This window comes from Blennius ocellaris, assembly GCF_963422515.1.
Source record: "Blennius ocellaris genome assembly, chromosome: 2".
Classification (NCBI taxonomy): domain Eukaryota; kingdom Metazoa; phylum Chordata; class Actinopteri; order Blenniiformes; family Blenniidae; genus Blennius; species Blennius ocellaris.
This window is the reverse complement of record NC_137651.1, coordinates 24,840,704-24,855,173: the sequence shown is the minus strand read 5'-3', so window position 1 is coordinate 24,855,173 and position 14,470 is coordinate 24,840,704. Positions and strand designations below refer to the sequence as shown.

Below are 14,470 nucleotides of genomic sequence, written 5' to 3'. Positions count from 1 at the left end.
CCTGCAATTCGTCTGTCAAATATTCCACACCTGGAAGCACCTGAGATTAGATCGCATAGGAGGGAGGTCTGTTTGTGTGCAGGGGACATGTGAATGGCGCCGGACACATGTTTTAAAAGCATTAAAAAGAAAAGGGAAAGTTAAGAAGGAAATCAGGAAAGGATCTCAGGCGTCCTTTTCAACCGATAGAATAACAATGTAGGAGCTCATGTCCACATGCACCGTTAAAACAGCAAGGGAAGGCTTTGAATTTGGATGCACGCAAGATATCTTTTCAAAACAGTAAACCATGAATGTTTGAATCATAAAAATACAAAATATAAAGATATTTTTTTAACCAATCTATCAGCCGGCGTGAAAGCACAATTATGACACGTAACAGAAATTCACAGATCATGTATACAATTATGAGTAAACATATCAACGAATAAACGCATGAAAGCATCAAGATTTCTCCTCATCTCGTGTTTAGACCTGTTGTCCTCCAGATGTGTCTCAAGCTTGACGAGCTCTGTAAATGTAATATCTTTGTATTCAATTATTTCCAAAAGGCGTCTACAACTGTGAATACATCCAGGCACCGTTAACATGACCATGTTCATAGTGAGAATACACCATATTTAAGCAGCAATATTTCAATGCCGATGTCCGTTTACATGGCAACAGCAGAAACAACTGATGTAGTGAGCATTCAATGACACAAGGTGGCGCTGTTGATTAGTTTTTGTAGTGACCACACACCTGCATTCAAACAACAATTTAGTATGAACATTAATACCTAGGAGTAAAAAGACTTTTGTAGGGACAGAGGATGAAGCTGGATTGTTGTTCCGGGTGACTCTCAGCTATAAAAGGAGAACATGGACTGGAGTCGTCACATCTGGAGTCGTTTTCACCCGTCTACTGCGTCTTCAGTGGCTCCGAGCAGCGTTGTCGTGTAAACAGACCCTCCAAACAAACCAAATGTTTTTTCCTCCCTAGGAATCGTTTAAAATGGGGCCAGCAGGTATTATGTATGTAGACCTCTGAGACAACCACCAAATCTTCTAGTATATATTAATTTAATTCTTTTAAGAGCGACGAGGTGACAACACATTCATCCTCTTTGACTTTGGGACAGGTCGTTCCACAAGTTGTGTTATTTTTCCTTCCAAATTCACAGTAATTTGTCATTTGGTCACTTCAACAACAGGCCCAACTTCATGGTTTCACATTTCGTTTTGTGCCCGTGGGGTTCAGTGAGTCATCCCATCCCTCTGTGAGGAAGAGGCTCAAGGGTTAGGGTTCCTAACCCTAACCCTTTAACTCTAACCCTAAACCCTCATTTTACTACTCCCGTTTGCACATTATGTCAAATTGAGGGATTATTCTGAGTTGATCATTGAAAAGGGAAAGTTTATATCACTTCATCCTCATTGAATCACTGGAGAAAGCACACCCTTATTGTTTTGTACTGTCAGGACTCAAGTTACGACTCGCCATCATTATTATCTGTAGCACGTGAACCTCGTCTCCACAGAATTGTTAAGCGGGTGTCAGTATGATTGCACAGATAGAAGTCGAATGAGAGTCCGACCCATCACACTCCTATGGTTACGCCTGGAGACGCGTGACACTGGACGTGTGCCGATATACAATATGTCAATATTTTTTTAAATAAACAACTGCAGACTGCCGATACTTGATAATATAAAACAATCCACATTCTTTTCAGGCAGCATTTAATGCTGACAAATGAAGTTTCCAATTTCCATCTGATCATCCCAGTTTAAATATTCTCAAAATCCCCCCCGGCAACATTTTCAAGTGAATATGCAAAACCTTTATTGTGTAATAATGGAATCAGTGGAGGGATTTTGTTGGTTTGAACCTTCTGTGTTTCTGTTTATTTGCCAGGATGAACCTCAGTGTGTGTTTGGACTGAAACACAAGAATGTAAAACTGAGAAATTAAGCATATCTTGTCTTGTCTCGTTTTATTATCAGCTTTCTCATTCATGTGTGTTTTAATATAAAGGTGAATCATCAACTTATTGTGAAATCATTCGGAAGCCTGGTGTCAGAGGAAGGTCATCAGTAGTTTGGAGATTCAAACGGTGAGATGAACTGCAGGTCGTCATATCACCATGTGGCTTTAAAACATCTCCTTCTGAAGTAATCTTTTCTTCTTTTTTCTAGATCTCTTTCACCATCCGCCTGCTTGCTTTTCATTCCAGGGAAATTATTTACAAGGTTCATGGCTCATGAGGAATTAGCATGCATTCTGTAAGGTTTGGCGCAATGTCTGCCCTCCAGATCAAAGAAAGGACATTTGGTCCTTTGCCACGAAGGTTGACGCACCTTTGGCTCATGTCTTCAGGGAGCTTCAGAGGCTTTGAGACGGATGAGCGGCGTTGAAAGGCGGCGTCAAGCGGGACTCTGCTGATACAGTAGGCACCTGCGGCTCAGCTCCGCTGTTTTACTCTCTGCTTCTGCTTCCAGAGAAGCAGCCTGTAACACTTTCATTTGGCCTGAAGTCAACGTCTTATGAGGGCTAGTTAACCTCTTTAGAAAACTTCCATCTTCGCGGCCGGGGGGCGTTTTGTGGGAACAAGCCTGAGCAGCGCCTCCGATTGCAGGCAGAAGCGGCACACATGGAGCTCTTGGAATGGTGGGGCCAAAGGATTCCACGATCAGGCCCCCTCAGAGGCCCAAGGGTTCCACTATCAGGCTCCCTCAGGGGCCCAAGGGTTCCACAACCATCCAACAGTTCATGAGCTGAGACAAACACCACATTGGTAAGGAGGAAACTGCTCCCACCTGCAGATCTTTCAATGCTGTAGAACTTCACGTGGAAGCAATTCGTCAGGTTGTCATTAATGACCATCGTTTCATGATGTGTTGTGGTGAAACACAGATCAAACCAGTAGGAGGGAAAAACACTTATTCTGAAGTTTTTTCCTAGAGTACTAGAGTAAAACCTTCACTTACATTTATTATAGAAGCAAACAGGCCTGTCAATAGATTGAACTGTCTGACGGGTTGTAGGTGGTGAGAGGGGGAATCCCAGTGTGTGTGTGTGTGTGTGTGTGTGTGTGTGTGTGTGTGTGTGTGTGTGTGTGTGTGTGTGTGTGTGTGTGTGTGTGTGTGTGTGTGTGTGTGTGTGTGTGTGTGTGTCCTCCAGGTACTCCAGTATGCCCTACAGTCCCAAAATCCTGCACTGGCTGAGCAAGAACCCCCCCCCCCCAGGTCTCGAGGATACGCTTAAAAAGAGATTAGTTGAAAAGAGATTAGTAATCTCAAAGTAGTTCTACTCTAAATAAAGTTTAAAAAGCGAGAATATAAATGATAACCCTAACCCTAACCCTTAATCTGCTTTTTTTCTTCACATAAGTGAATTTATTTGTAAAATGTGATCAAATGACTGCAATTCATTGCTTTATAATTGGTTAAAATTGTATATTTAGAAATGTAGAAACAATTATTAAGGAAATAACTGTGGTTGTGAACCATTCATAATTATGGGATCCTAATAGAAACAACATATTTTAATGTTGTACAACACTTCGGATTATTAGAAAAACATAATTAACAACGAATTTGGTTTTATTAAATATTAAGAAATGCAACGCTGAGGTTGAGGTTCCTTATTTTTAACGTGATAAAAGTTTAACAAAATGTGCAAATGGGAGTCATACTTTAAAAAAGCCAACAATGTAATGAATTCATGTGATTCAATAAGAGGGGAAAAAAGCAGGAATTTGCTTCATTTTAGAAATATATATATATATATATATATATTCTTAAGACTCATGCTAAAACTTGCAAGGTACTGTAGCATTGTGGGGGGGATGTGCTTCACGAATGTAAATGAACTTTGCGCTCCAGGTAGCAGGATGCCACCAGGACGAGCTTCTGCATAACAATGGTGGCTCCATAACCTAATCAAGAGCCTCTAGATTGACCATTTACATTTTCTTTGTTCAAAGGTTTGACCTACTTAAGCAGAGCAAGCAACTTTCAAAAAACCACGGAATTAACTCCTGAGTTGCCACACTTTGCAAAATATCTCTGTGTTTTGGAATGTCCAGATTAACGTGTGGCTTCGTTCAGAAAATTTGTGAAATTCAGTTAATTTTCAGCTTCGGTATTCCACCGACGGTGGAAACATGAAACACTTGCTGATGTGTACTTTCCTGGGTATTTTTCATTCCAACAGTCCAAACTAATATCAAAGTGAGATGAACAGAACAGCTCCAACGAACTCGTGTTAATTCTTATCTCTTTAGTCTTAAGGTAAATCTGAACACTTCCTGCGTATCAGGGACTACCGTACATCAACCAGTAGATTTCTTCTCTGAAGTGTTCTGCCGTTGGTTCGGTGGTTTGAAGAGTCGGATTTGGCTTCATGGTCGAAACACCTGCTGGAATAATGAAAGTGACCTGACGGAGCACTGATGGATGGCGTGTGTGCACAATTTCACACAGTTTATAGCAAAAACCTGCTTTCGGGATTTTGTGTGTAATTCCTCCATAGTGAGGAAACCCGCTTGTAGTACTCTCCCTGCCTGCAGCAAACTCACGTCTTGTGATGGAAATGTAACGAGGGAACAGATGAACTGCCCCCTTATCAAGATCAAGTTGCAAATCAGTTTTCTCTCAGGGCTCGTTCACACTCCCCAAGGCAGCGTTCACATTCACAGTTTGATGGGCCAGAGGCTCTTCGGGGACTTTCTGGTAAAGTCTGTTTGCTTTGGGGAAATGTGAACGCACCCCCAACTCAGTTCTGGATTTTTCAAGCAAGATCTGGTCACCTTCTAAACACCGTCTCACTCTTCTTTCAAACTGACGTTAGAGCAACGGTGGTTGAGAGGACGTGACACGGAGCACAATGCATCCTGGGTAGATGTGGAGTAGAGAGGAGGAAGTAGAGAGCCGGAAGAAGAGAGGAGGAAGTAGAGAGGAAGAAGTAGAGAGGAAGAAGTAGAGAGAAGGAAGTAGAGAGGAAGAAGTAGAGAGGAAGAAGTAGAGAGAAGGAAGTAGAGAGGAAGAAGTAGAGAGGAGGAAGTAGAGAGGAAGAAGTCGAGAAGAAGTAAATAGGAGGAAGTAGAGAGGAAGAAGTAGAGAGGAGGAAGTAGAGAGGAGGAAGTAGAGAGGAGGAAGAAGTAGAGAGGAAGAAATAGAGAGGGGGAAGTAGAGTGTAGGAAGTAGAGAGGAAGGTATTACTTTATATTTATTATTTAAATCTGGTCTGAAGACTTTATATCATGGTTGTTTGTAGCTACCCATTAGCCATGAGCTAACTAGCTTAGCCACCACGGGCCAAAGAGGCGGACTTCCGGTTTCGGTCTGGACCAATCAATGAGCCGCGTTTCTTCTTTACTTCCTCTCAGGTCAGGGTTTGTTTCTGGCCACAGCGCCCCCAGACCAGCAGCTGATGTAACTGCAGGATGTTTTCCAGACGGTTTGGCCTGGTCTCTAAACTGAACCTGAGCGCCACCCAGCCAGATGAAGGGGTGAGAAGGGGACTTTCCTGGTTAAATAAAGGTTGAATAAATAAATAAATAAATAAATAAATAAATAAATAAATAAATAAATAAATAAATAAATACATAAATAAATAAATAAATAAATAAATAAATAAATAAATAAATAAATAAATAAATAAATAAATAAATAAATAAATACATAAATACATAAATACATAAATACATAAATAAATAAATAAATAAATCTGCAGGTCGGTTCGCTGCTCCAGATGCTGCTATGTGTCTTCATCATGCCAGCCCGGTGCAGCAGCGATCCTGCGGCCAGTCGTGCTGAGGCCTGTTCCTGCAGCTTCGCTGCCAGACATGTATCTAATGGGAAGGTTATCCACCGACATATCAAGATAACGAGCCGCGAATAAAATGTTGAGGAGGGCCAGAAGCCTGACTGTTTTTGTTTCCCCACGTTTTGTCATTTTCGGTCCAGCTGCTCTGACACACGGGAGATATCTCAACAGTTATCTGACAGCAGGGCTCATGCAGGCACCGTCTCAATGCTGGGACTTTCCACTGGAATTCATATGAACTATTGATTGATAAACCAGTTTCATAGTCTCCACTCTTCTTCTTTATATTTTTTTTCCATTATGCTTCCATCTGTGGTTTGACCCGTTTGGCAGATGGGATCAAAACTTTAAAATACAGTTACAGTTACTGAACCTTCTTCAAGCTTGTTCATAGTTCAATTATTTTCTTTAATTTGCGTATGAAAAACAATGAGAAAAGCTGCACAGCCTCTGTCTGGAGTGACCCAGTCACCATGCTCACAGCTTTGTGCAAATTTGACACGATGCAAGTAGTGTGGTTACTTCCTCAAGTTAATCATTACTTTTGATTTACAGTAACTGCTGGACTAAATCCACTACAGTTCAAAGAAGTGATTGTAAACAAGCACTTTTTTTATTTATTTTTTATTTAAACAACCCTTGAAGATAAAGGGCTTCCTGAACGGTTGCTTGGAAAAATGAACCAGAACAAAGAAAAGATCTTTTCAATATTTATATTCAATACTTTATTTTTCACTAGTATGAAAAAAAAACACAAGAGTGAAACTTCCCAAACAGAAACAGAGTTTATCTTCCATCTGCTGCCCTTTCCCCCCCCTTTACTCATGTTTGATGTGTAAATAGACTCTTTTCCCTTTCTGTGTGTGTGTGTGTGTGTGTGTGTGTGTGTGTGTGTGTGTGTGTGTGTGTGTGTGTGTGTGTACAGATGTGATAACGTTTCACTAAAAGTTTGCCAGAGTTCACTGTCAAGATTTTTTCTCTTTTTCATCCGATTCAACAACTGAAGGATCGTCGTTACGTGAACCTTTAGTTTCGGGGAATCACAAAGGCACAGATTTTGTTGCGTAACATTTCAGCAGGACAAAAGAAGCAGTGTGCAGGACGACAGGTTTAACACCGTCTCATAGATTTACACAGTCTAAAGGTCAAGTTGAATTCCCTGTTTGATTGGGTCATTAGTTTCCATTCCAGGTGATTCAGTCATTTTATGGCTAGAAGCTGAATGGGAAATTAAGAATCCTGACTTTCTGCAGAACCAGACTGAGGAGGACATTCATGAATGTTTTAGGTGTAACTGTATTAAATGATAAGCAATTTCAAGATTTTTTTTTAATGTGAGTTGCCACACAAAACAGCAAACATTTATTTAACCTGTGATGTACAAAAAGATCACCTGATGTCACCTTTTAGCATTAGAATGAACTATCAATGTTTTTAAAAACAACCTTTTGTATTGTTTAATATTTCTTAAAATGTTCAGGTTTTGAGCTGTTAAGTTTTTACATGAAACGCCAAAGTTCTTGCTGAATTCAACATGTGATCTTTTTTGAACAAACTAAACCTGCATGAACATGAAATGTTGTGTTAGTTGTGATTTACATATTTATACAAACCTGACGCTAATCTTTTAAAAGCCGAACGTCACTTTGTTGTTTTTGTATTTATCATCTTAAAAACTCTGCAAACGGTTCAACATGACAGACATTTTAGTTGAATTTCACATCTTTTCTTGTATGTCAGCCAAAAAAAGCTTATTCGTTGCATTGTGTGTGTGTGTGTGTGTGTGTGTGTGTGTGTGTGTGTGTGTGTGTGTGTGTGTGTGTGTGTGTGTGTGTGTGTGTGTGTGTGTGTGTGTGTGTGTGTGTGTGTGCTCCATTAGAAGAGCTAAATGTCGGTGATTACAGGAGATTTTATGACTTTTCTTCTTTCGCATAAGGGAAAACTTCATTTCAGCACAGATGAATAAACTTCCTCATTATCATCTAAATAACAGTTTAAAGATCCTGTAGTTCAAAAAGCTGAAACGAGCAGGAGAGACCAGGTTTATTCCATGTTTGGTTTGTTTTCATTGCCTTCATGTAAAATTTATAATTTAAAGTCCCTCTAAAGCTTCTAACTGGGGGTCGTGAAACCCTGGAGGTAAATACTGTTCCTCTCCTGGCACATGTGCAGAAGAACCATTGACTTCTTCTGTGGTGTTTCTACTTGCGGCAGCAGCTCTTCCACCATCCACTTGAAGCAGAGCTTTTTCAAAAAGGTTCATTGCACCGCTGTCGTGTAAAACTCTTTTTCACTTGAAAACAGGTGGTCAGACTGATTTGAGACTTTATATATAGTCGGTTACCTCCTCTTTTTATTAACATGTCACCTATGCATGTCATTAATTTATGTGCTCTCTCTCTCTCTCTCTCTCTCTCTCTCTCTCTCTCTCTCTGCAGGGTGTGATTTGTGCCTCCAGGTTTCTGACCAAGGGGTTGGAAACACATTTGACTCCCCAGAATTCTCTAACGTCTCCATATAAAAGCAACACGTCTTATTTTCTCTTTTTGATTTTGTTAAATTGTAAAGGAACTGTATGTGGTGTTTGAATAAAATGAATAAATTAAGCATCATCCATGGAAAGACAGTTTGATTCATTGTGGACAGAAGAAACAAGACTTGTCATCTGAGCAAAGTTTGTCTTCACATCGAGGGTCAGACTGATTTTTACAGCACCAGGAATGTTTTACTTTGACTGTCGAGTGAAAGAAATGGCTGCTTTCACTCCCAATAAATCATTAAATCAAGCTGAATTTGAGTTTAACACAGCAACAGAGACACGGTGCCTGATGGCGGCCCGGCCAGAGGAAACACACTGCATCTAGCTTAAGGAATGACAGCAGGTATGAAGAGCAGTTCAGAGGATAAACATGGACCCCCCCTCAGCATGAGTTCTGTTTGTTTTGTTCAGATTTGCGAGGACCTGGAATGGCTTGTTCAAACCTCCAGCACCGGGGGTCAGGTGCACTCGCTGCACTTTAACATGTCAGACATGCCAATCAAGCCTCAATTTTCATAACTAGATGGGACTTGCCGCTTTAATGATATACGACACCGGCGGAGGGATGTTTGACATTCTTGTGCTGCTGCTTATCTGTCTGATAATAATGAGTCACACCGTCAAGGTAAAAAAAAAAAAAAAAAAAACCCTGTGGCTACATTTCAAAGAAGAACTGAGAACAAGAAGACATCGGCCAGCGTTACAAGGGAAATATCACTTTCTGACACATTGATCCTTTAATATAGAAGGATCACTTTAACAAACAATGAGCTCCTCTCTCTCAGGTACTCATGCCAGGGCCCTGCAGAAGCTGCCGTTTTACATGGAAATGCAGAATGGCACATGTGAGTAGAGGCAGGTAGGGTGTGAGACAGGTAGGGTGTGAGGCAGGTAGGGTGTGATGCAGGTAGGGTGTGATGCAGGTAGAATGTGATGCAGGTAGGGCGTGATGTAGGTAGAGTGGGATGCAGGTAGAGTGTGATGCAGGTAGGGCGTGATGCAGGTAGGGCATGATGCAGGTAGAGTGTGATGCAGGTAGAGTGTGATGCAGGTAGAGTGTGATGCAGGTAGGGCGTGATGCAGGTAGGGCATGATGCAGGTAGAGTGTGATGCAGGTAGGGTGTGATGTAGGTAGAGTGTGATGCAGGTAGGGCATGATGCAGGTAGAGTGTGATGCAGGTAGGGCATGATGCAGATAGAGTGGGATGCAGGTAGGGCATTATGCAGGCAGAGTGTGATGCAGGTAGGGCATGATGCAGGTAGAGTGTGATTCAGGTAGAGTGTGATGCAGGTAGGGCGTGAGGCATGTAGGGCGTGATGCAGGTAGAGTGTGAGGCATGTAGGGTGTGATGTAGGTAGGGCGTGATGCAGGAAGGGTGTGAGGCAGGTAGGGTGTGAGTGTGAGGGTGTAGTAGCAGATCATCAGATCAGATGACATCTCTGATTATACCTTATCAGTTATGATACCCCACCACCCCACAGTCTCCTTACTGCATCTTACCCCCCAGGCCTAACAAAGACTCCCCACCAAAGGGATTATTTTATCTGCATGTCCAAACAAAAGACAATAAGTTCAGATAAACGGAGGCTTTACAAAATAGAGATGTGATCACATGTTTAAATGCCAACCGGCTTTATTTACAGATTTCTGAGTTTTAGTTCTGCACGCAAGAAAAGTGTGACTCTCCTTTAAAAATAGGCAGACTGTTCAAGGGTTTCCTTTTCCTCACACTGCTGCAAAATGACAAGATTGTTTATCCAGATTCAAGAGGTCGCAGATGACAATCATGGATCATCATGAGAGAAAATATACAAAACTCTATAGAGGAGTGCTTGCTACACCCTCAACTTCGTTTTATACCAACAAAATACCATTGAGTAAGTCTCCAGACCCCCCTACCAGTGAGTAAGTCTCCAGACCCACCCCCTACCATTGAGTTAGTCTCCAGACCCCCTCTACCAATGAGTAAGTCTCCAGACCCCCCCTACCATTGAGTAAGTCTCCAGACCCCCTCTACCAATGAGTAAGTCTCCAGACCCCCCCTACCATTGAGTAAGTCTCCAGACCCCCTCTACCAATGAGTAAGTCTCTAGACCCCCTCTACCGTTTCACTCTGTCTCTATTAAACTAACTGAAGAATCTAAAGCCATTAGAAATGTGAAGGCTCCAGGATATACAGGCGTTTTCGCCACGTTGCTCCTACGGTGAGTGACATGATCAAAGAGTCGTACAGTGTTGTGATCTGGACATATTTTTATTTGTACACCAACACAATGCGAGTATAATAACAAAGTGGGCGGGGCTAGAGACGGAGTCAGTCGTCCCTTCACCCAGGTTGACCAAGGGTTTGATCGTTGATGGATGGAGTCAAAAAACTTTACATTTCTCTGTCAACCTGGAGTTCTGAGGAGGGTTACAAACTTTTATCCACAAATACAAATTTCACATCCGGAGCCTCAGAGGAGGACAGTCTCGGTAATTCCACAGGTGGATCCACTGATTTCAATGACTTTGCACCGACCAGGCATGGATGAAAGCAGAAATAAGTCGCGTTGAAAATCAAATAGTCAAACAGCCATCAAGACGTACCACCACGCTAACGTTTCCATTCAGTCCGGCTTCACCATTGTTTCGCCAAGCAACGACCGATCAGAGCCCTGAGTGACATCCCGAAGCAAACAGCCCGTCTGCTTCAGCGCAACGTATTTACATTCAAACTGCTGCAAGTCTCTTCATAGAACGTCGTAACACAGCGGCGATGCCGCGGAGAACTCCGCCCTGAAGCCGCTGTGGCTGAGCTCCTTCATGCTGACGGCCCACTGGTAGTCTGGTGGGTCATAGGAGGGGTACGGGGCGGGGGGGAAGCCCTCTGGCTGCAGGGGCCAGAAGGGAGGCTGGGGGTAGCCGGGCTGCGAGCTGCACTGCTGACTGGGGTACGACTCCGATACCAGGCCCAGCTGCTGACTCTGCTCCAGCCTGGTGGGCGAACTGTAGCAGGAGGAGGAGGTGGAGGAGGAGGCGGAGGAGGAGAACTCCTGTGGGGAGGCGCTGTAGTAGTCCCAGTGGTTATAAAGGGCCAGCGACTCGTTGGAGGAGTACGATCCCTGGAAGAGGCAGAGATGGAGTCAATTCCAGTGTTGGGTTGAAGAAACATCAAGCACATTTACAACTTTATCATCCGGGGAGAGATTCCTGCATTGATGCTGTACAAATCTGTTTTGATGTATTTAAACTGAATTTCAACTGACACCAAACACTTTATTAAGTACAGCAACAGGTTCGGGTTCTAACCAGTAATGTATACATCACCTGGTTTTATACGAGGCTCAACTGACGAGTACACTATTTTACTTCTAATTTTAATATCTGCCTGTACTCTTGTATATTTATTGCCTGTTTTCACACTGCTTTTAAGCAAGGGGTACACTGTTTCGTTTCTCTTGCACTCAGTACACTTAAAATGACAAATAAAAAAAATGTCAATCTTGAATCTTAAATTGGCCCCAAATCTCTACCTTGATTATTCCTTCAAGAAAAAACTAATTCACAAATCAAACTTAGTGTCGGCCACAAAATGGAATTCATTCAAATAACTGAATTAGTCTCTCAGCCGTTCACTTTATTGGATAATATATTTCACATTCCTGTTAATGATCCACAAGAGGAATCTATAAGAAAATAAACTGATGACATATATTATTGATTCCTTTAGTTAGAAGAGTGAAAAAAATGTTTGGAAAAAGTTTTATTGATTACAAATATGCTGTTGGACTATAAAATGCCTTAAATTGCTCTGAAAATATGTTTCACATCAGATTATCTGTGTTGTATTATTATTATTTTGGAATTGTAAGGATGCACTTGATGATAGTTTGTCTTCTAAAGGAAGTATAAACTCAACAGTACTTCATATTGAAATAATGGTAAGAATATCAATAGGTATGATGGCAGAACAAACAGCAATCAATAGTTTTAGGGGCTGGTTACTCTCCTGCCTCTTCCTTCAGGTTACTTCTGTAATAAATCAGGTCAAACTATGGTGTTATACTTAACAAAGGATCAGGTGTTGAAAATGACCGATGATGAAAACGTAATTAAGGACTATATCAAGTGCAGTGTCACACAGATTTCACATATAAGTTTTAAAGCGCCATATATTTGCAACACAAATAAAAATGTGTGATTATTAAAGTTGATTTTTTTTTTTTTTTAACAGGAAAAAGTGTTTTGTTGTTCTTGTTAAATTGACATTGTTTTCTTGTATCTCGTGGCTTTGGGTTGTTCATAAGACTGGGTTGCGTTTGATTGCAGGAACCTACCATCCCTCCGTAGTCCGCTTGTGGGGACGGAACCTGGCTCCAGGTCTGCGGGGAGGAGGTGAGGTCAGGCAGGGGAGTGCTGTAGCTGAAGCCTCCGCTGCTGCTGCTGCTGCTGCTGCTGTTGTTGTTGTTTACGTAGCCAAAGCCGGGCATCATCCCATCCCCGAATTGCGGCTGGACGCAGCCGAAGTCGCTCGCCTGCGCCTGGATGCTGACCGGAGCCGCGTAATGCTGAAGGAGCGGCGGCAGGACCGGCGCGCCGCAGCGGCCCGGATCAGCCTGCTGGAAGGCTGCAGGAGGATCCGGGTAGCCTGCTGGAGCTGGAGAGGGTGTGCATAGTCAGGATACATCGATCAAAACAAAACAAAATTAAAAAAAAAAAAAAAAAAAAAAAAAAAATGAAACGCAAAAGGAGACAAAGGGCGCGTCAGGTGCGTGGTTACATCCAAATAAAGCGTTTAGAAACCTCCACCAGAAAATCTGTCTTCATGGAGGGCAGTCACGTGTGTGCGCGTGTGTGTGTGCGTGCGCGCGCGCCATTTAAATGTGACGACGTTCATTTAAATAAATGAGTTGTGACGTCAGTGGACTATCAGGCGCTCTTTGGAGCTGAGCTGTCAATAATTAGCCAGATGCGCATTCCAAACGCAGTGTCTGGTGCTGCGAGCTGCCCTGCGAGTGAGTTGCTCCCCGTTCAGGGCAGGTTGCGGCAGGTTGCTGTCGACAGCAACCTGCCGTTTAACCAGCTGCAGCCACGCGGTGCGCATGTTGACCGACAGTCGTGGCGCAGCGGTCAGAGCAGGCGATTTAACTCAGCCCAGTGCAAACTGTTGACTTAAATATGGAAGTTACACATGTGTGCTGAGTCGGAGGGCAGGATGGGAAGACTTACATGGAAATGCGGGCGTGCAGAGCTCCTGGAGGTCCAAACCAGCCGGAGACACCTGCTGACAACGTGGAAACAGAGACACACTCATTAGAATGTATTTTGATCGGACATAGAATAATAATAATAATAAAAAGTAGATATTATGTGTCATTCTGTGTTTGTTTCTTTGTCGACCGCTTTGTTGAAGAAGTGTGATCAGAGAAAGAACGGGATGGGGTGGGGGAAAGAGGAAGATCCACTGAGGAGCCGCTTTTACCAGTTTCTGTCTCTTCTTGTCCGCCTCTCGGGCTCTTTTCCTCTCCAGCATCTCTTTCACTGTCACCTTCACTCGGACTCCCAGGTACACCTGCTTGGCTGCGGACAAAGAACATGTTTGAGCCGCCACACATCCGAAAGTCAAGCACAGCACATCCAAACCAAATAAAACGGTTCAATAAACACAAACCGCCCTACAAATGTTCCTATTCTGTTTATTGTTTGTGAAATCCTGCACACATTTCCAACTTTTTGTATTTACTATTTAAAATGTTGTATATATATTTAAGATATATATACATATATATTTAACTGGGGAGATTTTCTTATGAATCCCAATAGTAGGAGTGCAGGATCTTGTTGGTTCTATGGAGCCCTTTCCCGGGCTCCTTCTCCGGGTTGCAGAGCCCCCTATACCCCGGGCTGCTGAGCCTCCTTCCCCGGGCTGCTGAGCTTCCCTCCCCGGGCTGCTGCTCCCTCCCCCCCGCCAGGCTCAAGTTTTTCCGGGACGCCGGCTCTTTGTCCGGACGGTGTGCGTCACAGACTACCGGAGTCCCTCGACCAGAGAAGGGAAACGTAAGTACGCTTTTGGTGATTAAAACTGTTAAATGGACGGTTGGGAGGTGGACTCGGGTCCGCGCAGGGTGGGGAGCTGT

The 14,470-nt window shown here is 42.9% G+C and overlaps 1 protein-coding gene across 1 annotated transcript in view; it reads right to left on the bottom strand.

Annotated features, from left to right (window-relative positions):
* Window positions 1-10,633: 10,633 nt before the first annotated feature.
* linc.pou2af1 (lnc RNA pou2af1) overlaps window positions 10,634-14,470 on the bottom strand; it is a gene marked incomplete at its 5' end in the record, with an annotated part of 28,850 nt that continues 25,013 nt past the window's right edge. The window contains 4 exons of the mRNA XM_080510910.1: window positions 10,634-11,455; window positions 12,671-12,990; window positions 13,563-13,614; window positions 13,816-13,913. Of these exons, the coding sequence (XP_080367036.1) occupies window positions 11,084-11,455; window positions 12,671-12,990; window positions 13,563-13,614; window positions 13,816-13,913 (842 nt within the window). The 3' untranslated portion in view covers window positions 10,634-11,083. The remainder of the gene's footprint in view (window positions 11,456-12,670; window positions 12,991-13,562; window positions 13,615-13,815; window positions 13,914-14,470) is intronic.